General features: G+C 37.7%; 4 protein-coding genes across 4 annotated transcripts; 2 read left to right on the forward strand and 2 right to left on the reverse strand.

The window, feature by feature from the left end:
* The first annotated feature begins 4,801 nt into the window (after nt 1–4,801).
* LOC134648856 (glycerol kinase 3-like) lies at nt 4,802–16,602 on the forward strand. The gene is made up of 12 exons (XM_063503436.1): nt 4,802–5,006; nt 5,184–5,312; nt 5,861–5,990; nt 7,571–7,788; nt 8,098–8,310; nt 8,491–8,593; nt 8,911–9,018; nt 9,389–9,551; nt 14,170–14,371; nt 14,535–14,664; nt 15,297–15,389; nt 16,296–16,602. The coding sequence occupies exons 1-12, from the start codon at nt 4,935–4,937 to the stop codon at nt 16,397–16,399; spliced, it is 1,665 nt and encodes a 554-aa protein (XP_063359506.1). The 5' UTR covers nt 4,802–4,934; the 3' UTR covers nt 16,400–16,602.
* Nucleotides 16,603–16,738: 136 nt separating this feature from the next.
* Nucleotides 16,739–19,287, reverse strand: LOC134648798 (RNA-splicing ligase RtcB homolog). Its single transcript, XM_063503356.1, has 5 exons — nt 18,937–19,287; nt 18,716–18,846; nt 17,647–18,351; nt 17,338–17,502; nt 16,739–17,062 (listed from the first exon to the last, which is right to left on the reverse strand). The coding sequence occupies exons 1-5, from the start codon at nt 19,226–19,228 to the stop codon at nt 16,835–16,837; spliced, it is 1,521 nt and encodes a 506-aa protein (XP_063359426.1). The 5' UTR covers nt 19,229–19,287; the 3' UTR covers nt 16,739–16,834.
* A 935-nt stretch (nt 19,288–20,222) lies between these two features.
* On the forward strand, nt 20,223–20,969 carry LOC134648799 (NADH dehydrogenase [ubiquinone] 1 beta subcomplex subunit 11, mitochondrial-like). The gene has a single exon (XM_063503357.1). It carries the CDS (start codon nt 20,332–20,334, stop codon nt 20,761–20,763), a length of 432 nt encoding a protein of 143 aa, XP_063359427.1. The 5' UTR covers nt 20,223–20,331; the 3' UTR covers nt 20,764–20,969.
* A 774-nt stretch (nt 20,970–21,743) lies between these two features.
* LOC134649234 (uncharacterized) lies at nt 21,744–25,173 on the reverse strand. The gene is made up of 5 exons (XM_063503952.1): nt 24,859–25,173; nt 23,678–23,905; nt 23,294–23,426; nt 22,827–22,987; nt 21,744–21,963 (listed from the first exon to the last, which is right to left on the reverse strand). The coding sequence occupies exons 1-5, from the start codon at nt 24,958–24,960 to the stop codon at nt 21,745–21,747; spliced, it is 843 nt and encodes a 280-aa protein (XP_063360022.1). The 5' UTR covers nt 24,961–25,173; the 3' UTR covers nt 21,744.
* Between the last annotated feature and the right edge of the window lie 1,010 nt (nt 25,174–26,183).

Below are 26,183 nucleotides of genomic sequence, written 5' to 3' on the forward strand. Positions count from 1 at the left end.
AAAGTCTTGCAGACTGTTTCAAGTATTTATTATAACTGCTAAGTAAAAAATGGTTGTGTTGTTCGATTATAAATTATCAATAAAAAATTTGTTGAAATTTATGCCTTAATACGAAATAATGTCTAAAAACCGTGAAAGTTTCAATCAGTGATTTACTTGATGATTCACTATATACAAAAAAGGAAAAAATGCTTATTGTATTTTTGGGATGTATGATAATAGAGAGCACTCTTTGTCTACAACTACACAATTTAACTGTGCCCTAATCACATAATGCTCAATCGATTCAAATACCCTTTTATCACATGCAAATTTCAAGGTGGTTCCCTTACATTCTTTTGCTCATATCATAATTTGGAAACAGTATCAATACTATCATAGTTATTGTCAGTTAGTATTTACTGCATATTTTATGACGAAAAATTATAAGCCTTAAGGTTATTATTATCTACTTTTTTCAAATAAAATTAATTAACCTTTTACCCGTCATAAAGCCCAATTATATAAATTTAATGTAATTATTTAAGAATTTACCTCAAATGAAACAATACTACAAATCGAAAGTACAATACAGACACTTTACTAGAAGATGAGAATATAATGTATGTGTGTATTACTTCATGAAGCTATGTAAATATTTAGGGATGTAAATATTTAAGTTGCTTATGAGATGTTACCAATGTTAGTGGTATAAGAAATAATACCAAGAATACTGAAAATACTTTGATGTTTTATTTACAACCCACTTACATATACACTCAACAGTAATGAAAATGGGTACATTATACATTCTAGACCCAATTATTGTTAAATTCCAATACCTCTGGCTTAACATTGACATTATTATTCATACAGAATTATAACAGTAAAAGTATCTTTATAATTGTCATATATAAATAACTTGGAGAACAATGTTTCTCTAAAAAGAATAACCTAGCTAAACATACAATTAATTCAAATGGTAATCATACTTGTCAATGCAATGTTCAATCTAGGCCAATTTTTAGTGAAGGTTTTTCTAATACAAGTTTATTAAACTAAGGAGTTTATTCACTCCTTTTATTACCTCAATCAGATTATAACTTATTAACAATTAGGTATCTTAAAAGTAGTGTAAAAGTATCATAACAGATATAGTTATAATAAAAAACTAACATAAGAAAAATTGCCTTGAGGTTTAAGACATAAAACAAAAACATGGTGTATACCAGATGTACCCATTTTGATCACTCTTGACTATATTAACTAATAAAATTAAGTAAAATAATGAAAATGTACCTATGTACTATTTCCGTCTTTTCTTTGGGGTAACAGCACCATCTTCATCTTCTTCACTATCTTCATTCAGTTCTGAAATTGATATAATTAAATGAGGCAAGCAAATCTCTACTCTTAGAACAAATACAAAATAAATAATTAATGGGGTAATATTTTATAGGTAATTAGGTACTTATCAACAGGCATCGGAGTTTTTGTCGCATGGTAAGACTAATAGCAAGCTATGGAGTCGACATTTGCCATAAATGTAAACTCTTATTCATACTCATACTCATAATTAATTTTATTTAATATGAGAACAGATTACTAAATAGCTACTACATATATGAGTTTAATTTATTAAACCTCATTTGTTGCAATAGATACGTTTTAAAATAAATGTATGTTTCAATTGGGTGAGTTGTACTTCACAACTCAAGCACACTATAGCAGATTTTTCATAGTCATATTGTAAATCGTTGTATGGCTAGATCCATGCCAAAATTGCAGCTATTTCTGGGTTAGGCATAATAATTAATTATGGAATATTCCACAACGTATTTACCACTTACAGATATAAATAACTACTACATTTGCAATCACCAGTGATTGACACATGACAAATACTAATCAATTTTATCAGCGGCACAGAATAAATAATAGTACTAAATACTGACTCGCTCTCTAACAAAACGCATCTGTTATGATCAGCACAGATATGGCCGCTAGGTGGCGACAGCGCCACGCGCGGCTTATGGCTTTCCCCAAAATTGGGGCCAGAACGGATGTACTTTTGGCTACCTGTAGCAAAGTGACGAAATCGCGGAGTGAGCCACGCCTGTCAGCGGTCAGTACCTACATGACATTAGGTCTTTCGCAGTGATGTAGTTTGTATAGTTGTATGTTAAAATAGTTGAAATTATGAATTCATAATGTAATAAAAAAATATTTTTTTATATAATTCGACTAAGATAATAATACACGACCGACCCGCTCTACAGGCATTTTAAGATAAATTAAATAAATGAGTATGAGTATGAATAAGAGTTTACATTTATGGCAAATGTCGACTCCATAGCTTGCTATTAGTCTTACCATGCGACAAAAACTCCGATGCCTGCTTATCAACATCTGGCAAAAATATTTAAAGAAAATGTCTTTAAACTACCAATTAATAAAGTTATCCTTTATGATGAAAAGAATAATATAATGACATAAATTATTAGTTATTACAGTTAAGATTAAGGTTAAGATTAAAAAAAAAAGAGTTATTATTGTAAATGAAAACATACCTCTTTCAATCAAGATGATCGGAACTTGTATCTTTAAAAAAAATAAAGCAGTTGTATTATACTCATAAGATGACTGCTAGCAGTCATCTTATGAGCCTATAGACAAAGCATTCAAATGACATTGCTTTAGATATCACTGTCAGTCATTTAATTGACACATTTGAGTGCTGGAGTAGAAAATAATGCATTACATTACAGACATAGCTGTGATTGACTTGGGATTGGGAATAAGAAATATTATTTTGACTATGTTTATTTAATGCACAGAAATGTTGTCCTATATATTGTACTAAAAACAATTAGCTATTTATTGTGTGGTATAATCTCAGCACAAAGTACTATTGTTTGTTTATTTTTAGCTTTAGAAAGAAGGTAAAGAATATTGACGTGTCTTTTTATTAAACAATATTGAAAACGCTTTAAAAATTACTTATGAAAGCAAAAGAATGTAAAAGAACATATTTACTGTGACTTATTTTTCAATGGTGATTTTTAATCAAAAGACATTTCAAGATCGACTATCTTCTTTCTAATGCTAAAAAAATTACTATACCTAAAGCGTAGGTTTTTGGACATGAGTAACTCATGGTTATTGACAGTAACCAACATCGTACCTTCATTATCTCCTTGGTTGCTCCCACCACGGTCTTCTATGATGTTAGTTAGGGTTGCATTTACTAATTGTTGAAACTCTTGAAGAGACTTCACTAGATGTGATGCTCGTGGATTAGTGTTCTTCACAATTGTTTTTATTACTTGCTTATTCTCAGTTATCACCAATTGCATTTCCGGCACCATGTTTAACTATTGATGTAATTTTTGTCGACTAATAGATAAAAATTCCCAAATTTAAACTTTTGTTCTCTTGTTTGCATGCCTTTACCCGCCTTGTTTTTTCGTAATTTTCGTATTTTAGGATTTGACAATGACATTGACTAGTTGATTTTGACGTTAGGATGTATGACCGTTGCCATTAATATAGGTAAATGTTGAAGTGAAAAACTTATATATTAGGTCCATTACCACTATCGCACCGAACCGCGACTTTAGTACGTCGCACCCATAAGTGAGAGCGAGAAAGAGAGAAATATCTTTTTGGCGGTGCGATAGTGTGATGGCTTTAAATCTTGTCGATAGAAAAACGCGGAAAATTTGCATATCCAGCTTGACAGACTATAATAAAAAGCGGCCAAGTGCGAGTCGGACTCGCCCATGAAGGGTTCCGTATTTAGGCGATTTATGACGTATAAAAAAAAACTACTTACTAGATCTCGTTCAAACCAATTTTCGGTGGAAGTTTACATGGTAATGTACATCATATATTTTTTTTAGTTTTATCATTCTCTTATTTTAGAAGTTACAGGGGGGGGGACACACATTTTACCACTTTGGAAGTGTCTCTCGCGCAAACTATTCAGTTTAGAAAAAAATGATATTAGAAACCTCAATATCATTTTTGAAGACCTATCCATAGATACCCCACACGTATGGGTTTGATGAAAAAAAAAAAATTGAGTTTCAGTTCGAAGTATGGGGAACCCCAAAAATTTATTGTTTTTTTTCTATTTTTGTGTGAAAATCTTAATGCGGTTTACAGAATACATCTACTTACCAAGTTTCAACAGTATAGTTCTTATAGTTTCGGAGAAAAGTGGCTGTGACATACGGACGGACAGACAGACGGACAGACGGACAGACGGACAGACAGACAGACATGACGAATCTATAAGGGTTCCGTTTTTTGCCATTTGGCTACGGAACCCTAAAAAGCTGTCGGCTTATAGCCGTATCCAGGACACGCAGTGCAAGTGTAATTTATATGTCATAATCTCATAGAAGTTTGACGTTTAAAATAACACTTGCACTGCGTGTGCTATCAATGGCTATCAAAATCGTTGCAGACTCTCTCTATCAAAATCGTTACTCTAAAAAACTTGGATAAATCGTTCTGCTTCAAACAAGTCTTGATCAGATCAGGCCGTGTTTTTTTGGTTGTTCATTAGCAATGGCAGTAGTTTGTCAAAATGACAATTCTTAAGACCGTTCAAATTCCACATACGAAATGCCCTAAGAAAGTAACGATTATAAGTCGTAATTAGTAGTGAACTAATAAAATACAATATAATTACAAAAAATCATAATTTATTTAAACAATTGCAATTCAGGATACTTTGGGTTCCGTAATATAACAAATTATAGTATTTTTGTAAAACTCTAAGTAAGAAATATCTATGTATGGGGTCATTTAAGAACGTTATTCAAGACAATCAGCTGATTTATCAAATTCTAATTTTTGAATACTGTTCGGAGTCAAATATTAACAATTCACTATGTAATTGCTTAATTTTGTATTAGAAAATATTCAGTCCACCAACCAAAAGTATTATGCGTACATTTGGTAAATTTGGGCCATTAATAGGTGCCATAGATGAAGGAACATCCAACGTAAAGTTTTTGGTAATACCCAGTTGTTTTATAAATATTCTTCAATGATTTCGTTTGTATCCACGTATCCTAATATTTAATTTGAATAATTGGAGTCTTACATGAAACAGAAATATAATACTCTTTTGAATTCATCATCATTATCGCATACGTTTGTTTTTGTGATTTTAAAGGTCAAATTATTTGTAGGTTTTTGCAGCAAACACTTCAGAAGTGTTAACTTATCATCAATCATCTCTAAAACGCTTCAGCCCACAAGAAGGATGGGTTGAACAAGACGCACTAGAAATTTTAAATGCTGTGGTGGAATGTATTGAGGTACTCTATTTTACTCCAATTTTTGAATGATTTCATTTAACTTTCCAGCGTTATTCAGTTTTTATACTTTAGTACCCATAACACAAGTTGACAATCAACTCTGGCACATACACTATTTACTTTCTATGCATCTGATGTTTGTGTTTTTATGTCAGTGTTGACACTTTCAGTGACTCATGGTATGGGTACTAATTTAAGTTGTACAGCACTTTATTTTCTATGCACGTATTAAATTCTGTTTACACTCTCTTTATATAACAAATCCCAGTAAGTGCATTTATGGGTGTGTATCATAAATATTTGTTTTTGTGTTTATATAAATACATAATTATCTAGTGCCTACAACACAAGTCTTATTGCTTACACTTAATTTAAAGGGACTGTGTTGATTTGTGTAAGATCGTCCCACAATATGTATTGTTTTTCGATGTGGGAATGCTGTTAGGCATCGTCCCCTGGCTTATTTATTAATTTATTTATTTTGTTTATTTATTATGATACTATTTTGCTATAACAGGAAATAGAGGTTGTTTTAATTAATATTACAGGTAACTGCAGATAATTTGAGAAAATTAGATATAAATCCTGAAGACATTGTTGGTATTGGAATCACAAATCAAAGAGAAACCACTGTTGTATGGAACTCTGCTACTGGACAACCACTTTATAGTGCCATTGGTAATTATGTCATTACTGACTAGTCTATGTGCCAGAGACTTCGTCTGCATGGGATGATGATGACTATTGATAAAAGCTATGTCCTTTCTCAGGTCTCCAACTATCTCCATACCAAATTTCATTTAATTTGGTCCAAAGGGTTTAAGCATGAAGAGGTAGACAAATAGACAGAGACTTTCCATTTATAATATTAATAAGAGTACCTATTATATTTCCTGAATAATTATTATGTACTTGTGTAAGCTTTGTCAGCTCATAAAAAAAACTCAATAGAAACATAATCTATATATATAAATGCAAGTGTCCTGACTGACTGACTGACTGACTGATTCATCAACGCAGAGCCGAAACTACAAAAGCTATAAAGTTGAAATTTGCACACTAGGTTGAATTTATAAAGTGTACAAGAGATAAGAAGCGATTTTGAAAAATTCAACCCCTAAGGGGGTTAAAAAGGGGATGAAAGGTTGTATGGGGTGCAAGTTTTATTTTAAGCTAGGAATTTGAAACTTTGTAAAAATATACTATATTAAAAAACAAGAAAAAATTTCTGCGTTTTCGAAAATTCATCCCCCAAGGTTGTGAAAAAGGGGTTGAAAATTTGTATGGAGATAAAATATTTTTGTGAGTGTTGGACTTGACACTTTGTATATGGAGATATTATTATAAGACGGGAAAAGTAATTTCAGCGTTTTTGAAAATTCATCCCCTAACAGGGTTAAAAAGGGGTTGAAAGTTTGAATCCATTATACAAATGCTTTGAAACTTCTTAGAAAGGCATAATAGCCGATGACAAAAAAAGTAATTGCGACGTTTTAGGTAATTCAACCCCTAAGGGAGTAAAAAAGGGGATGAAACTTTGTCCTGGGGTGCAAATTTTATTTTAAGCTAGGACCTTAAAACTTCGTAAAAAGGTATTAAATTAAAAAACAAGAACACTAATTTCAGCGTTTTTAAAAATTCATCCCCCGAGGTGGTAAAAAAGGGGTTGAAAATTTGTATGGAGGCCAAACATTTTTTTGAGTGCGGGACTTGAATTGTTGTATAAAGGCATATTATTAGAATACAAGAAAAATAATTTCAGCTTTTGAAAAATTCATCCTCTAAAATGGTTAAAAGGGGTTGAAAGTTGTATAGGGTTCAAATTTTATTTAAAGCTAGGAACTTCAAACTTCGTAAATAGGTAGTTAGGTAGTAGGTTTTATTAAATAGAGGACATGAAAATCTTCTAAGGGGGTTTAGAGGGATTATATCGAGGACAATTTTATTCAGTTAGGGGCTTGAAACTTCGTAGGTTGTGAAAGACAAGTCTCATGCGTTGTATAATATTAATAATTAACAAATGATTAACCGTCCTACCGCAATCTCTTGCTGCATAATGTTCTAAGCTAATGTAGAATATATAACCACCAATATACAAATCCACGCGTACGAAGTCGCGGGCAACAGCTAGTCATAAATATTTAAGATATTGTCTGAACAAATCTCACGTCAGAATTGTCCAATTTGGGTTGAGTATTCTATATACCTACATTCCATAATGATATTGATTGTTGATGCACCATTATTTATGATTCTAGTTTGGCTAGATGTGAGAACATCTAAAATCGTTGATGATCTACTCAAGAACAAAGGTGCACACTCAATAAATGCAGTGTCACAGACTAGTGGGCTTCCATTATCCACATACTTCTCGTCAGTGAAACTGAAATGGCTACTGCAGAATGTGACGGCTATCAAAGATGCTGTGGCAGCAGGGGAGTGCATGGCCGGCACAGTGGACTCCTGGCTAATATGGGTATGTTATGTAATATTAATTGACCACGAGTAGGTTTAGTTATTAGTTGCCAAGCGGACCCCAGGCTCCCATGAGCCGTGGCAAAATGCCGGGACAACGCGAGGAAGATGATGAGTAGGTATACAATAGAAATTATGAAATTAGTCACTAACTAATTATTAGTGTTTACTTCAAGTACAAATTAAAGAAACCTATACAGAGTTTAAACAAGCAACCAGAGCACGCAAAGACTTTTTGCTTTATTGTTAAGGTTTAACTTTTGGCAACAAGACCATTAGTTGTGTTTGATGTGTATCAATTCAACTTCAGAACCTCACAGGCGGCACACGGGGAGGCATCCACGCCACGGACGTGACCAACGCCTCCAGGACCCAACTCATGTCGCTACGAAGTTTGCAGTGGGATAAGGGCCTGCTGAGATTTTTTGATATACCAAAACAAATACTGCCAAAGATAAAAAGTTCAGCTGAGATTTATGGTTATATATCTATGGGATCTCTTCTTGGTGTGCCAATTGCTGGGGTGAGTAAATAATGGAGTAGGTATCAATCAGATTAGGGTATAACACCAATTTCTGTAGCCAAGAAGTAACCAAATTTTGTAAAAATAATACATATTTTAACCCCTTTTTACCTCAAGGAACTAATTCCGGGAATAAAGCTCTATATATTATATATGTCTTATTGTGTGTTTTTGTTTCAGTGCTTGGGTGACCAACAAGCAGCATTAGTTGGTCAGGGATGCATGAGATTTGGTCAAGTGAAATGTACATTTGGTACTGGTTGTTTTCTGTTATATAATACAGGTATAAACACTTATGTAGTTACTTAAAAAAAATGTTATTTGGAGAGCATTCATCTGTTAAATGACTGTAATTTAAAACCCGCGAAAAAATTTCATGCCGCCTCGCGCCTTTTAGAAATGCGTAATAAACGAAAGGCTTGTAGAAACATGCTATTCTTGCATATCAGACGCTCAGAATACGAGTGGAAATAGAATTAGATAACAACTGTACAATTATAGGTAATCTCAGTATTTTCTGGAATTTGTTGTCCATTTAAATTGAACAAGTACGTCGGTATATCGAAACGTGTTTTACAGTTTTGTGTTATTGGTTGACAGGTGATTCGATAGTGCACTCACAAAATGGGCTCCTAACGACGGTAGCGTACAAGCTCGGACCCGACGCGCCGCCCGTTTACGCCTTAGAGGGATCCGTTGCAATAGCAGGTAACATCTATTTTCGAGACGGAGTTTATATATTTTTGAGTTATATTTCCACGGGTGAATTAAAATCGCACAAATAATAATTATTTTTTGTTTTGTAGTTTGATCTTCCTGTCAGAAGATGTATCATAACGAAGAGGAAAAGACAGAAAAAATGCTATGTGCGTACCCTTTTTATTTTTTCCTTTTCGATAGGATACCACTTTATTCGGCCCAATCAATTCATTATTTTCCCCATTTAAATTGAGAATGGAATAAATAAAGTAAAGGTATGAATTAGCTAAAAATCGATTCTCATTAATTTTATTCTAAGCTGGTCAGCCTGGCTTGGTTTGATTCAATTGAATATTTATAATGGCGGAATTCTATCTAGGAGACACGTTGCAGTGGCTGCAACACGGCCTGGGCATACTGGAGGACGTGGCGGACAGCGAGACGCAGGCCGCCGAGGTCGGCGACAGCGACGAGGGCAGCTGCTGCTTCGTGCCGGCGTTCAACGGTATATACTCGCCGCACTGGAGGAAGGATGCGAGGGGGTAAGTATTCTATAGGTACACGTGTAACTAGAGACACGTTGCAGTGGCTGCAACACGGCCTGAGCATACTGGAGGACGTGGCGGACAGCGAGACGCAGGCCGCCGAGGTCGGCGACAGCGACGAGGGCAGCTGCTGCTTCGTGCCGGCGTTCAACGGTATATACTCGCCGCACTGGAGGAAGGATGCGAGGGGGTAAGTATTCTATAGGTACACGTGTAACTAGAGACACGTTGCAGTGGCTGCAACACGGCCTGAGCATACTGGAGGACGTGGCGGACAGCGAGACGCAGGCCGCCGAGGTCGGCGACAGCGACGAGGGCAGCTGCTGCTTCGTGCCGGCGTTCAACGGTATATACTCGCCGCACTGGAGGAAGGATGCGAGGGGGTAAGTCTTCTATAGGTACACGTGTAACTAGGAGACACGTTGCAGTGGCTGCAACACGGCCTGGGCATACTGGAGGACGTGGCGGACAGCGAGACGCAGGCCGCCGAGGTCGGCGACAGCGACGAGGGCAGCTGCTGCTTCGTGCCGGCGTTCAACGGTATATACTCGCCGCACTGGAGGAAGGATGCGAGGGGGTAAGTCTTCTATAGGTACACGTGTAACTAGGAGACACGTTGCAGTGGCTGCAACACGGCCTGGGCATACTGGAGGACGTGGCGGACAGCGAGACGCAGGCCGCCGAGGTCGGCGACAGCGACGAGGGCAGCTGCTGCTTCGTGCCGGCGTTCAACGGTATATACTCGCCGCACTGGAGGAAGGATGCGAGGGGGTAAGTCTTCTATAGGTACACGTGTAACTAGGAGACACGTTGCAGTGGCTGCAACACGGCCTGAGCATACTGGAGGACGTGGCGGACAGCGAGACGCAGGCCGCCGAGGTCGGCGACAGCGACGAGGGCAGCTGCTGCTTCGTGCCGGCGTTCAACGGTATATACTCGCCGCACTGAAGGATGCGAGGGGGTGAGTTTTCTATAGGTACCTACATATGTAACTAGGAGACATATTGCAGAGGAACACCACGGTCTGTCACCAGCTCACTAATCAACACACTGCAATATTTTTGACCAATCGACAAGTGGTTGATCGAATTCATTACGGCTTGTCACTAAAATGTTCTTTAGAATAATTCAGTTGAGTAACAAGTGTCACAGAGTATTCAGCATTGAAAAGTATGTGATTATGTATGGTTCAAAATGGTCTGAGAAGTCGGGTTATTCCCACTAGTTACCACCAAGTTGTTACCAGTGGTAACTGCTGGGATTTTTTCCCACCTTTTACCACTGTTTACTACTGGGAAAAATAATTCCCAGTCTTCGATCAACACGGAAGGGATGCGGCATTCGCACTATTTCCTCTCTGCCTAGGTACAAGATCAACTGATCTAGCGCGGGTAATAAAACTAGTTGCGCTCGGATTTTTAACTAGACCGAGTCCAGACGCGCGAGTGAACACAGCAGCAGAAAAAATGCCTAATTGCTCGGTTATTTGTTGTAAAAAGAGGTCGAGGACATCAAATTTACAAAAAGAAGGTGTTACATTTCACATGTAATATTTTTTTTACATGTCATACGTTTAATTACATTTAAACACAATTATTATATTTTAGTCTCATGTAATTGCTGGATTTATCGATTTTGCTCGCCCAGTACAAATTGAGGATCGGTCGAGCGACAAATCCGACTTCTCATCTCTCAGAATACAATAAAATTCTTCGACGTAAATGTGTTAGTGTGCGTGTTGTCACACTTGTGACTCGTCCGTACACAAAAAGAGATCGAGGTTTGCAAGATTTGTCTTTGACGTGTGTCATTTTCTATGTATTTGTGTCGTTATTACAGATTGGATTTTGTATGCAAGTGTGTGAGAAGTGCGACTTTGTGCCACGGATTTAGAGTTAATAAACTGGATCGAGTACATTGACCAAAAAGTGTGTCCACATGAGAAGTCAAACTAGAGCCCTGCATCTCGTTCTAATTAGGGTGACCATAAGACATCTGTATGTGGGATATTAGGATAACATAACATGGAATATATCAGTAGGGTGTGTCATTTTGTAAATAAAGTGAAATTTTAAGTAGTCAGGGTTTTTTTTTCATTTGTAGTCGGCCTCTTTCGCACTCACTCATGGTATGTTCATAAAGGTAGGCTTCCCTTTTGTCCACTTCAGCTTTTTGAAGTGAAAACTTCTTTAGCGGCACTGGGCACTTTTTGAGGTGAGGAAAAAATGATAAACTCGAGACAGCGTACGGCGATCACGTGACCGTAAGGGGCGTAAGGCGATCACGTGACCGGAAGCCCCGTAAGGTGGCCACTCATAATTTAAATTGCATTTAAATCAATAAAGAAAAACTCAATGTTATTTGACATTTATGTTGCGGACTCCTTTTCAAGACTCTTTACCTATGTTCAAATAATTTGACGTTGTCATGGCAGTATGTAAATAAACATGTCAATGAAAAAGTGTGATCTTATTTGAGAATGATAATAATATATAATAAATAAATAGAATACCTCCGCTAAACGTATGTATCGTTTTACCGGGCGTCGGTAACATAGTGAGGTGAGTTTTCATTTCTATCGGCACTCCCGGAGTGCAACCGTTGTTGCTTGTTTTAAGTGTAAGCGTCATTGAAGATCTGTTTAGCAAATATGACGTTTTTTTAAAGTTGGTGCCTTTTTTCTATTGACGGAAATGTATCCTATCTAGAAAGAATCGATTGCATATATTATATTAATTATATAAACAATTTGACACACCTTTTCCGTAACAAAATATTATGTATAAATGAGAGTCTGTAATATTTAAGGAGTTATGCACTTTGGTTTTAAATTTTGGCAATTTATTCTATAACAAATCTTAAATTAAACATGCCGAAATAAAGACATAATACCTATTAAGTTAAACTTACTTTTACATTACCTACGTTAATAATAAGAATTCTGTGAGACCGATTCACAACGTGCCGACATCATAGTCACCCTAATGAGTTTGACAATGTTGTCTTGTATTTTTATAGTAAAATGTAATAATTGTGGCTTTCTTGTGAAACAATATTCCACAATTAGCAATTATTTCACTCCAACAACCTTTAACACAACATTTCTTCACAATTTTTAAGAAATTTCGCATTCACGTGTTTTGAAGAAATGTTATCAAGTTGGGGATACCAATTAATATTTAAAGTTACTACAAATTCTACCATACTAAAATTTAGGTTTTTTTTGCTGTGTATGCGCTTGGTTTAATCAGTTAATAATATTGGCATCATAATTATTTACAAATTACTTAAAAGATATCAGAACTGTAATCTGAATAAAGCACTAAAATTGTATAAGAAGGTAATTAAATTCAGTAGTTTATTGATATAATTTCTACCACTATGGTATCTTTTTAACATTGGCAGCATGTGCGAGTGAGACACAGGGCTCGGGTTTTTCTATCTCAAGTGGACCGTTTTCTCTAGTCTGGTACGAACAACTTTCTGTCTCGGTGATAAGGTTCAAATTAGTATGGCAGAAAAAGTGACAACTCGCTCCAGTTTAAAAAATATAACTTCATGCTTTGTGCACGTTCCCCCCCGCGAAAAATGGCAGAATGATTTGAATGTCAAGATATCCCTTGGGCCTATCCCTTCCGACGTGTCGGAAGCCCGTGTTGATCGAAGTTCCCAGTAGTTACCACCAAAAATTTGTTAGAGTTAAATACTAATAAAAACAGTTTAATAGTAAAGTATAAATATAGGCAGTTTAGTAAAACACTAATCGACTTATAATTATTTATTAAATTACTCTATAAATTTAAACATTACATAAACCCAGAGTGAAGTAGAAATCGACCTAATAATACCATTTTTAGGGTTCCGTAGCCAAATGGCAAAAAACGGAACCCTTATAGATTCGTCATGTCTGTCTGTCCTTCTGTCCGTCCGTATGTCACAGCCACTTTTTTCCGATACTATAAGAACTATACTGTTGAAACTTGGTAAGTAGATGTATTCTGTGAACCGCATTAAGATTTTCACACAAAAATAGAAAAAAAAAATTTTTTTTTGGGGTTCCCCATACTTAGAACTGAAACTCAAAAAAATTTTTTTCATCAAACCCATACGTGTGGGGTATCTATGGATAGGTCTTCAAAAATGATATTGAGGTTTCTAATATCATTTTTTTCTAAACTGAATAGTTTGCACGAGAGACACTACCAAAGTGGTAAAATGTGTCCCCCCCCCTGTAACTTCTAAAATAAGAGAATGATAAAACTAAAAAAAAATTATGATGTACATTACCATGCAAACTTCCACCGAAAATTGGTTTGAACAAGATCTAGTAAGTAGTTTTTTTTTTAATACGTCATAAATCCCCTAAATACGGAACCCTTCATGGGCGAGTCCGACTCGCACTTGGCCGCTTTTGTTGTCTGTGTGCTTCAGTTGCTTCACGTCATAAGATATCCCGATTCGCGGCACGTTTTTTCTTAGACTATACAGGTCTTCTACAATTTTGTTTTTGAAGAGAACTAGAGTCTGTTCGGAAAGAGAAGAGTCGTGAAATGCATTGGGCCCATACATTCCACGACGCTTCTCTTTCCGCACAGACTCTATGGTGAACTTCCAGAATAATGTGCGGGCTGAGCAATTCCACGCGGCGCTCGCACGTGGTGCGCGCGGCGCTGGAGGCGGTGTGCCAGCAGACGCGAGCGGTGGCGGGCGCGGTGGCGGCCGACTGCGCGCCGCTGCGCCGCCTGCTCGCCGACGGCGGCATGGCGCAGAACGCGCTGCTCATGCAGATGCTGGCCGACACGCTCGGCATACCCGTGGTGAGTGTCTCTCATACGCCTCTGAGCAACTTCACGCGTCGCTCGTACTATAATTACAGGTTTACAATTACGTAACGATGGATTCCTATTTCAGTCAGGGATCGGAATTTTGTCAGTTGCGTTCCCCATTGTACAAGTATAGTGATTAGTCGATATGGTCCAGGTCCGGCCGCTGATGATGGAGAGCACAGCCCTGGGCGCGGCCGTGGCGGCGGGGCGCGCGCTGCGCGTGTGGCCCGCCAGCACGCCCGCGCCGCCCGCCGACACCTTCCTGCCCGCCATCTCGCCCGAGGGTGAGTACATGTGTACTGTACCGGGTGGCACGACCTATGCCGCCGTGATCCTGGTGGCCGAATGGCTCGGGCATTTGCCGCGATAGCAGTGGACGCTAGTCCCGATTCCAGCCTGGGGCACTGGAGGCCTTGGTCACTTTTTAGGGTTCCGTACCCAAAGGGTAAAAACGGGACCCTATTACTAAGACTCCGCTGTCCGTCCGTCCGTCCGTCTGTCACCAGGCTGTATCTCACGAACCGTGATAGCTAGACAGTTGAAATTTTCACAGATGATGTATTTCTGTTGCCGCTATAACAACAAATACTAAAAACGGAATAAAATAAAGATTTAAGTGGGGCTCCCATACAACAAGCGTGATTTTTGACCGAAGTTAAGCAACGTCGGGCGGGATCAGTACTTGGATGGGTGACCGTTTTTTTGCTTGTTTTGCTCTATTTTTTGTTGATGGTGCGGAACCCTCCGTGCGCGAGTCCGACTCGCACTTGGCCGGTTTTTTTCTTAGTATATGACATGTATTTCCGTTTAATAATGAAAATAATTTAATTTGTTCTAATTTAGTTTAATTTTATTTTTGTCCTAATACTTCTAATAGTATTATTAGATTATTACATGTCTAGTTATTTCGTTATAGATCGCGAAATCCGACGGGTTCGATGGGAAACCGCATTGGAGCGGTGTATGGGCTGGGTTAAAGAAGAATCCGAAGAGTCCACATTCAAACCAGGTGAAAAATAGTCATTTTTAGGGTTCCGTAGCCAAATGGCAAAAAACGGAACCCTTATGGATTCGTCATGTCTGTCTGTCCGTCTGTCTGTCCGTCCGTATGTCACAGCCAGTTTTTTCCGAAACTATAAGAACTATACTGTTGAAACTTGGTAAGTAGATGTATTCTGTGAACCGCAATAAGATCTTCACACAAAAATAGAAAAAAAAAACAATAAATTTTGGGGGTTCCCCATACTTAGAACTGAAACTCAAAATTTTTTTTTCATCAAACCCATACGTGTGGGGTATCTATGAATAGGTCTTCAAAAATGATATTGAGGTTTCTAATATAATTTTTTTCTAAACTGAATAGTTTGCGCGAGAGACACTTCCAAAGTGGTAAAATGTGTGTGTCCCCCCCTGTAACTTCTAAAATAAGAGAATGATAAAACTAAAAAAAATATATGATGTACATTACCATGTAAACTTCCACCGAAAATTGGTTTGAACGAGATCTAGTAAGTAGTTTTTTTTAATACGTCATAAATCCCCTAAATACGGAACCCTTCATGGGCGAGTCCGACTCGCACTTGGTCGCTTTTTATTTTTTAAATACCTAATGTTGAGATAGATACTTTAGTTTCGGTTGACGGGTTACAAAACGCGAAGTGAATGGGGTTGAAAACCGCCAACTGTTAAGTCATTAATCCTAACTACTGGAAGCCGGCATTAAAAACAACCCCAGCGCCATGTGTTTATCCTCATAGCCGGCAGCGCTCGATAATTACTTTAATACTCATGCTACGGCTCCCGCCCCACAAGCAGATTTTCACAAAGTGAGAGAGGTGTTTAGACCTGTTGCAGCACTCAAATACTATTATTATATACCAGTATAACGTTTTTATATAAATTTTTTGATGTTCAGTTTCAGAGGAAATAGATCGAACAACGGCAGTGCTGCCTCCAGGCCTGTTCTTCCTCGGTACCGCGCTTCTGGTAGTCATAGCCGATAAACTAAAATCCATCTAGTTCTTGTCACATTCGTGAGCCAATCTTAAGTCATTAGATACTACCTCCTTATGTTAATGTTGGCTTGTACAAACAAAGTATTAATATATTAGTAGTCGAATTGTTAACATATTTTTGTGATTGCTTTTGGTTAGCTATTATACCATTATTAGATCATTATTAGATTTCAGTTTTTGTTTTTGATTATAGTTGTTGTTCCTAAATGTGTTTTTACTAACCCTATGTACTGTGCCATTCATAAATGTTTTAGTAACCATGTTCAGTTTTATTGAACAGTTGTTTATTGACGATATTAACTAGTACATACGTATGTTTTTTGTGAGAATAGTGAAAAACACATAGATATAAAATATGTTAATTACAAAAGATCTTATATTGTTAATTACCTAACACAGTTCATTATATTATATTGTGAAAATGCATTGGAAAACTTATTTAACCCTTGATAACTGCGATCGGTCGTAGTTTGACACTTTTCTTGCTAATACCAGCAGCATGGCATGTGTTCACAACATCGGTAACATTTTTGTATGATTCTGGGGCCTCTTCCATGACTAGTTTTGGAGAGGCGACTCTAATAGAAATACCCATGTTTTCCATTTTTTCAAGGACTTCTTTGTAATCGATATTTCGCCTAGACTTTGCACGTGACAAAGCGCGGCCCTGTAAATAAAATTAGTACATATTAAAAACATAAAATAACGTATTTAATGAACCAGCTCCTGAGGAATGCATTATGTTCATGAAGAAAATTTGCTTTGTTCCGACAGTTTCTTACGAAACAAATCATCATTTATGATGATTCAGTAATTTCCATATCTTAAAAATCCATGAGTTCACATTTAAGACTTTCAGACCAAAAGTATATTGTTCACAGAACTACTAGTAAGATTACTTGTGTGCTTCCTAAAATCAAAACATTAAAAAAATATACTTACAGCTCCATGACATGTTGAGCCGAACGTTTCAGTCATGCCTTGATGAGTGCCGGTGAGCACATAGCTGCAGGTCCCCATGGTCCCTCCGATAAGAACAGGCTGCCCAGTCAGCTGATAATCCACTGGGATTAGCGGGTGGTTGGGCGGAAATGCCCTTGTGGAACCCTAGGAGAAACAATAAAGCAAAAGATTTTTTTATTGTAAAATTTGAACTTTCATCCTGGTCCTGGATAAGGGTTAAATATGTGATGTTTTGGTAGTGAGTTGTCATTTCAAATACTTGTGACTATAAAATAAATGAAATCATACCTTTCTGTGGACCAGTAAAGTCTTAACTTTTCCATCCACAACATGCTCCTCCGTCTTTGCAATATTGTGTGAAACATCATAAATAACATGCATGTCCAGATCATCAGGTGTCATTTTAAATTGTTTCGCAAATGCCTGCCTCGTGAGGAAAGTCATAGAGCTACGATTTACCCAGGCAAAGTTGGCTGCTGCTGCCATTGCCTTCAAGTAATCCTGTCCTTCAACAGAATTAATTCTAGCACAAGCTAGCTGACGATCATTAGTCTCAATATTGTCTCTTTTCATAGCTTTCTCCATTTGCACTAATGCATCAGTTGCAACCTGATGCCCAAAGCCTCTGCTGCCCGAATGAATCATCACACACACTTGTCCAACTCTTTCCAGACCCATTTTTCCAGCAGCATATTTGTCATAGATCTCATCTACAACTTGAATCTCAGCATAATGGTTACCAGCCCCAAGGGTTCCAAGTTGGGGCAAGCCTCTCTTCTTGGCTCGAAGACTAACTTTTGAGGGGTCAGCTGTGAGCATCCTGCCATATTCTTCACAATGTTCTTTGTCCTCGGCCCACACATAACCCTCTCTAAGAGACCAATCCATGCCCATCTCCAGTGCTTCTTCCAAATCACGGGCATTCATTGGAATTATACCTTTAGAGCCTACTCCCACAGGAATATGGTCAAAGAGACTCTGAGCCAATTGTTCCTGAAATTGATTAAGGTTTTCATTATTCTATTAATATTGAAGTATGAATGTTTTTATTTTTTGTTTCTTTCCTCCTTCATGCAAGAGGCTAAAAGGATTCCAATTTGATTTGGCACATAAATAGTTTAGCTCAAATGGAACAAAGGATACCTTAAGAGATATCATAGCTGTTTCCTGTCTGTGCAATTTACTGGGTTGCAGTTAGTGTGAGAGTAGGAACTGTTTAATAATTTATATGCAGACAAAGTTATGGGCATAGGCTAGTATATATAATAAAACTTGCAGGTATCTGGTATTTTAATTTGACATGATTCCGACAGTTCTTTATATATGAGCAAGCAGAAAAAAAGATATATATTAGTACCTTCAGGGGTAGTACATCTTTTACATGTAAGTTAGTCCTCAATAATCTTACACCACAGTTAATATCAAACCCCACGCCTCCAGGAGATACAATAGACTTAGGATCAGACATGTCAAATGCTGCCATATTACCTGAAACAAAGCAATACAAAATTATGTTGTGAAACATTACAACTGGCTGAGTTTTAGTAATTTCTAGTGATTATAATTATATCTTGGTACCTATAGCGAAGCCATATCCCGAATGTACATCGGGTAGACCCACAGACCGGCCTACGATACCCGGTAAAGCCGCTACGTTTGCAATTTGTTTTACACCGGGAAGAAAGCCGCCAGTCATGCCGGGCCGGCATGCATTTCTCAATTCGTCTAACATAAGCTTCTCTAGTGAATTATTTACATAAAATATGCCTTCAACATTCATGTTGGGTTGAAATCCCTTCTTAATTTTCCAACAATATGGATTTATTTTTTCCAAATATTTCAATTCTTCGTTGTATTGGCGAACAACCATCTTAGTAGCTTCACACCCGATTAAGCACTTTGAGTCTTTTTACCACGATAATGGTACAGTACAGTACAGAAGTAATTTCAATCTATATGAATACAGAAAAATAATCGTATGATGTATTATACGTATGATAGTGAGCACAGATTAATAATGTCAGCTAAAAAAAAAGTACAGCGTACTGTCAAAAAAATGTTGCCCTATTAAACACAATATTAAAGCCATAACACACTACCGCACCGCACCAAGGTCGCGGTGATTGTTTAAGTTCAGACCTCTACAGACTACAGACCTTACGATTTGTTAGAATGAGAAACAGAGAGTGATACCACAAACTACTAATAGTGATAACAGATTATCGGACCGGACCGCGACCTTGAGCGTCGCACCCATAAGTGAGAGCGAGAAAGAGATATATGTTTGGTGCGACGCTCCAAGGCCGCGGTCCGGTCCGATAGTCTGTTATTAGCTTAAGAATATACAGAGGAGCTCCGCGAAAACCGACATTCGCAAATTGCGGGGATCTTTCTCTTTTACTCCAATGAAAGCCGTAATTAAAGTGACAGAGAAAAATGCCCGCAATCTGCGAACTTCGATTTTCACGGTTATGGCCTTGGAGGATATAATCAAACGGAGACGCCATGTCTGTAATTTTCTGTACAAAACAGTCTGCCGATTTTTGCGGGGGAGGGGAACGTCAAATGTATGCGTAACGTAAAAATAGCCATGTCAGATAAACGTCAGTCCATACATTGTGTATGACCGTTGGCCGCCTATTTTCGACAGAGGGCAAAGCCTGTTAATGGCTACTCCGTTTAGTTGTATCCTCCAAGGTTATGGCCCGTTATGCGCATTTTATAAAGTTGTAGTTTTTACCGCAATGAACTAGAATTCCGTCACCGTTCTACCAACTTAAAGAAAATATTTGGCCAAATTGTTTGAGGTTGGGCATACTCTAAATTAGAAAAAAGCAAATGTCATGAAATAAAATGTCAATGTCAATTGCTCGCTAATATTTTCTCTCGATGGTTTCGTAACGATATAACCCTGCATTAGATATTATCTTAAATTATAATTACAACTGGTTGCAGATCTTGTTCTATAATACAATGTCGGCGCTCATCAAACTGCGTCACATGCCTGTGATGCAACGATGTCTGTGGAATCATATAAACAAGGTTACCCGCACCATTTCAACTTCCAAGAAGAATAGCGAAACAGCCACCGCCGCCTGCGAAACCAAACCTCAAGACAAAAACTGGGTGAGCTATGGATTTGATTATGAAAGTAAAGAGGATGACACTAGTGCCCACCACGCGTCCTACTTCTTCACGATCACCTTATGTTTAGTCTTCGGTGGTTTCGCTTGGGCCTATGCTCCTGATGTAAGCTTGAGAGATTGGGCCCAGCGTGAAGCTTTCCTCGAGTTGCGCCGCCGTGAGAAAGCTGGTCTCCCGCCCGTTGACCCCAACTATGTTGATCCCAAGAAAGTGAAATTGCCAAGTGATGAAGAGCTAAATGGTGTTGAGATCATCATTTAAGTGTTATTGATGTTTAGTTTTCAATTTAATTATTATTTTTATGTAGAAATGGTTAGACAATAGGCATAATCTGTGTAATTTCTGGATTTTGTTTAAATAAGGATAATTTTGTAATTTCTTTATTTTCTTTTTCCTAAGAACTATTGTCTATTTACTGTATATATCAAAGACATGCTCTTGCATGTAAATAAACAAATCAGACATTTTATGGGTTATTTTAATTAAAAAACTGTTTACATACATGTAGGAACACATCTTTAATTCAACGTAAAAAAGATAGTTCAGTAAAAGTAGTATGTAGTCAAAAAAAGTAGTTCAATTTTGATCAACAATTATTTAATATAGATGGTCAAGCAAATCTTGTCAGTAAAAAAAGGCGCCAAATTCAAATTTTCTATGGGAAGTTATCCCTTCGCGCCTACATGTTTCAAATTTGCTGTCTTTTTATACTGACAAGATCTGCTTGACCAAGTATAGTCACAATGATTTTGATTAGGAAAAATATAGAAAAATTACTTAGTTTTTGAAAGTGGTGCCAAACCAACAAAAACATTCCCTGCTGCCAAAGAGTTAACTATGTCTTTTATATGCAGGTAAGGGCAGTGTTCTTCATTGCCTAAAATTTTGGTTCTGGAACATTTTGTTTTGGCACCTCCTTTAAAAACGGAAGTAATTACCCGGATGGTTATTAATTTTCTTATTATTAGGTATTCATTACTTTTTGGCAGTAATTTGCTTTACGACGGGATAGGGACTGGACAAGGTTAGGGGTGGGGGGTGTATAACAATCATTTTGTGCTTTTCAGTGGGTTGGTTTTTGTAGGCAGTTTCCATTAAAAAACAAAGGTTTTTTTTTATTCTCACATCAAATAATCACATAAAATTTTATTGGCCTAAGTACCTATATTCTATTGACAGCCAAAAAGTCACAGGGAAATTTAAATACAATATTTAAAATTTTATATCTAAAGTAATGATGATCTATGCTCCTTTTACACGCACCACCCTCCCTCCTGCCACAATAGCAAACACACTGTTTTGTGAGGCTGCCAACCCATTGATGCAAGCACCAAGTTCCAATGATCCAGAATCTTCCAACTGGTCTGTTGTAAATTTCCATCGTCGTAAGACGCCGTCCCAGCCTCCAGTCCAAGCATAGTCACCAGAGACTGCCAGACTTGTTACAATCATATCACTAACCTGTCAAAAAATTGATATGTTTGGTCAACCGGTCTTCATATTGGATGCGGATCCGCACGACGCTCCAGTGTGAGCTATTTTGAATAGCGCTGTCTCACTCACATACCAAAATGACGTGCTGATTTGCATCAGTGTGATAGTAGTCTATGAAAGCAAAGTTGTCCACTTTGAACCCCGTGCATAAAGTTTACACCTAGTGCACCTGATTGTGGATTTGGACTAAGAAATTTTTAAGCATATTTAGAACCTTGTCATTTCAACACCAGAACTTTGCTAACTATGGCGATTTCAATTAATTTTTAAAGTTCACTAGAAAGTTGAGCGCTGGTGGCCGAGTGTATAGATTAGCTAACCAAAATTTTTGTTCCATTCGCGTTTTCTTCCCCATTCTGTTTTTTAACCATTGTTTTATTTTCTGAGTACCTAGGTAGTTAATTTGATTACATGCGTATGTCCCAGTCTTCCCCAAAGAGTATATTTCCGAGAACAACTGTGGGGTTATTGCGTCTGTTATTTATTTCCAAGTAGCTATTATCACTAGATGACGGGACGGGAGCTCTTGTAACTCACGTTGTTTTAAAGGGCGTCCGCTAGTTGTCGCGGGTGAGCGGATTAAGGAAAAATTGTATGAACAACCCAAACTAGCGAGTGGCGCGGACGCGTGTTCGATGGATTTTTACCTACAATGATACCCGTGCACCCGCACCAGCTAGCGGTCACCCAAAAAAAAACTTAAATATTTAGACGCTATAATCCCATTTATTCCGGTCGATCTTAACCATAAACATTAACTTGGTTACTGAATCTATCTGATGGAAGATGGGAATGTCCTACATTAATAGATGCTGAAAGAAATTTCAAACCTTAACTTCATGCTTTTTCTTGAAGACGGTAGCCACGGATGAGTCGTGTAGAGCAAGATTGTTTCCTCCTCTCGCCATGCAAACAAGATATGGACCAGCTACTCTCAATGGAGCGCGACCCTCCATAGTATGCCGCGTAACAAATCGAGTTCTGGATTCATCTATTTATAACATAACAATCATTTAGGTATTATGGTTAAAAGTAAATTTATAGGATAAAACCACTAATAATAAGAGCGTGCGTGAACTTTCCGACTTTTACGAGATAACACACTGCCTCTTGAGTATTGGCGCGAAATATTGGGCCTGATCGAGTGATCCAGCAGTTAGGGGTCCAGCTGGCTCGATCGATATGTCAAGTAACGTATATGGTTCCGATTTAGGACAAGGTGGCAAAATTATAAACGCGCACAGTAGCGTATTAGGTAGGTTTAAGCACTATAAATCTATAATGCTTATGCACTTACCAGGCTTGATTTCAGTGACCGTCACATCCAGATCACGAACGGTAAACAAAAATGGTGCGCTCAGTGCAAGATCTTTTACTTCTTCTAACACGTTGTACATTGCTTTTTCAGTGTTATTCTCGTACACTTTTACCTAAAATTATTAAATAATTTAGCACTTAAACAATAAATTTAATGAAACGCCTTACTAAATTTAATTGCATTAAGCTCTAGCACTTTGCGTAGCACATATTTACATCGGTGCGTAGGCAATAGTGGAAGCTCTTTTTAATCAATACGAGAGTAGGTTATGAGTTTATTTATTCTGAAAATCATTCATCAATCATCATAATATAATAGGTAGTATATTATAAGTAGGTACACCCTTCTTGGTTAAATACTTACAGTCCCTGCTTCATCGCCCGTGTACAACTCGTTTCCAGAAACATGTAGCACGCTAACATCAGCCCCAGGCACTGGTATTTCGGTAATCTTGTCTCCTTTCGCAGACCATACTCTGATGCTGCCATCGTTCGAACTGGAGTAGACGGCGCCGCCGCCCGCCGCAAGGGCGAACAGTTGAACTGCGTGCGCCGGCCATGATGCTACGGGGCTCAGTTTGTCGTCGAAGGACTATAGATAATAGTGCAAGCGTGTAAGTTAATTTCTATCAGCATTTCATTTAAATATTTGTATTGAATTCATCTAATAGGTAGGTAAGTCGGTACCTATCAAATAATCGCATCTTGTGTAGACAGACGCTTTAGGAATAAGTACCTGCATAAGAAATACTTAGATCCTAATATGGAGTCCCAAGTAGTCAGTTTGCCTGAACACTTAGGTTTATAAGTTTTGATATAATATTTATGTTTATTGGGTCTTAAATAAAGTTCGGGTAGGAAATGAAATACGAGTACCTATGTATCTTTGCTTTAATTTGTTATACCTATGGTACCTACCCCGTTTCCAGGGTTTTACTCCTTCTCTCAATTTTTTTTTGACAAATAGGTAATAAGTAGCTAGGTATATATACTTAACTGAACCGCAAACCATTATTTTCTATCTGCCACCAAACTACCAGTTTACACCTACTCTTTTTATTACAATATCACTGAAGGTAAATAAAATAGGGCGCTGGTGGCCTAGCGGTAAGAGCGTGCGACTTGCAATCCGGAGGTCGCGGGTTCGAACCCCGGCTCGTACCAATGAGTTTTTCGGAACTTATGTACGAAATATCATTTGATATTTATCAGTCGCTTTTCGGTGAAGGAAAAACATCGTGAGGAAACCGGACTAATCCCAATACGGGCCTAGTTTACCCTCTGGGTTGGAAGGTTAGATGGCAGTCGCTTTCGTAAAACTAGTGCCCACGCCAATTACTGGGATTAGTTGCCAAGCGGACCCCAGGCTCCCATGAGCCGTGGCAAAATGCCGGGACAACGCGAAGAAGAAGAGACTGAAGGTAAATAAAATAATTAAGTATAGTTATTAATCTAGTTAGGCAATTACCTACATTTTATGAGTTCTATAAGTTAAATCTGAAACAATTTTTTAACTATGAATTACATTTACTAAGAAATACTTACATGGATATAGCCATCTTCAGTTCCAATGTACAAGTTGCCGTCAAATGCTAATACGCAGGGATCAGAAGTAACTTTTGTTTCGGCTTCAATTTTCAGACTCATGTTTAGGTTGTACACTATTCAACTCCAGAAGTTACCGGCGACTGTGTGTTTTGGTTTTCGCGCGCGGTTAGTCTGACGCTCCAACCTTTAGTGACATTCTCACTACAACTATTGAATAATGCTTTTATTTTAAACACGACTGCCAATCGCCAAAAGATTTCTCTATCACTTTTGCTCCATGTGGTTAACAAAAGGGATAGAAATATGATGTCGATGTTTTAGACTCAGTTACTAAAAATACTTTAGACGCTGGCAGAACTAAAATAGACACCAAAGTGAGTGCACCGATCTCGAAGATTGTTTGTATAGAAGCGTAGAGATAGTTCCAGATTCATCTTTGTATGAATACCTACCGGTTGAAGTAAATAAGATGGTTACAAATTCTTCTATACCTAGTCGTAATACGGAATAGGTCGTTTCTACTATTTAAAACTTTACAAACGTTTGCGGGCTGAACAAGGAACGTATCTACGCTAAGCACTCTTGATAATTTTTCCGCTGACTTATGTACCGTACCTACCTACCTATATTTTTTTCAAAATCTGAAAATGTCAATCGTCAGTAATTAGTACCTATTTATAAAGTAAGAGGTCTCCTGAAGACCATTTCTCATTGGGATATCTGCCCCCACTCACCCATTTAAAAAATCTACCCTCTACCTATATTATTGCGACATGTTAAGTGATTACTTGATTATGATTAGATATCTACTCACTAGTTAGGTACTGGCTTATGATGTGGTTGTTATGCAAAGTCGCATTATAAAATCTTCTAATAGAAATGAGAGAATGTTGAACTAGCATCCTCTCCTTTTTCATCATTCTTCGGTGCATTCATAACTGCAATTTAAGATCAACGTACTACAAGTGTAATAAAGATAATATTACCTAAATATCTTTGACCAGATCTTTATTCTAATGTAAATGACCTCGGCAGTGTGTTGCTAGATGGAAAACGCAACCTTTTGAAGCACGGCTCTATTACGAATTCAAGTAGGTAGGTAATTACGTTGAAAACTTACGCAAATTACTTTCGTGCACATGTCAGTTACGTAATTACCTATCTTAAATTACCGTGATTCACATGTTTTCGTTTTTAGCACCGTTCTAATCGCAATCCTTCCTGTCGCGCGATGCCCACTGATTAACACCTGTTGCCCGCTGAAAACTAGCGTCAACATTGCCTAAGGCACTACATAACCTACCTCTCGTTAAGGAGGACAT

The sequence above is a fragment of the Cydia amplana genome, chromosome 6, assembly GCF_948474715.1.
Source record: "Cydia amplana chromosome 6, ilCydAmpl1.1, whole genome shotgun sequence".
Taxonomy (NCBI): Eukaryota; Metazoa; Arthropoda; class Insecta; order Lepidoptera; family Tortricidae; genus Cydia; species Cydia amplana.

What these genes read in the sequence shown, in the direction of transcription:
- LOC134648856 (XM_063503436.1), top strand. Translation starts at nt 4,935, where the DNA reads ATGCGTACATTTGGTAAATTTGGGCCATTAATAGGTGCCATAGATGAA. An exon ending in ACCACTTTATAGTGCCATTG is followed by an intron (nt 5,991 to 7,570) that starts GTAATTATGTCA and finishes TTATGATTCTAG; the next exon opens with TTTGGCTAGATGTGAGAACA. An exon ending in GGGATCCGTTGCAATAGCAG is followed by an intron (nt 9,019 to 9,388) that starts GTAACATCTATT and finishes AATTCTATCTAG; the next exon opens with GAGACACGTTGCAGTGGCTG.
- LOC134648798 (XM_063503356.1), bottom strand. Translation starts at nt 19,228, where the DNA reads ATGGTTGTTCGCCAATACAACGAAGAATTGAAATATTTGGAAAAAATA. An exon ending in AAGATGTACTACCCCTGAAG is followed by an intron (nt 18,352 to 18,715) that starts GTACTAATATAT and finishes AATCAATTTCAG; the next exon opens with GAACAATTGGCTCAGAGTCT. An exon ending in GCTCAACATGTCATGGAGCT is followed by an intron (nt 17,063 to 17,337) that starts GTAAGTATATTT and finishes TTTTATTTACAG; the next exon opens with GGCCGCGCTTTGTCACGTGC.
- LOC134648799 (XM_063503357.1), top strand. Translation starts at nt 20,332, where the DNA reads ATGTCGGCGCTCATCAAACTGCGTCACATGCCTGTGATGCAACGATGT.
- LOC134649234 (XM_063503952.1), bottom strand. Translation starts at nt 24,960, where the DNA reads ATGAGTCTGAAAATTGAAGCCGAAACAAAAGTTACTTCTGATCCCTGC. An exon ending in CTGAAGATGGCTATATCCAT is followed by an intron (nt 23,906 to 24,858) that starts GTAAGTATTTCT and finishes TATTATCTATAG; the next exon opens with TCCTTCGACGACAAACTGAG. An exon ending in GGTCACTGAAATCAAGCCTG is followed by an intron (nt 22,988 to 23,293) that starts GTAAGTGCATAA and finishes TGTTATAAATAG; the next exon opens with ATGAATCCAGAACTCGATTT.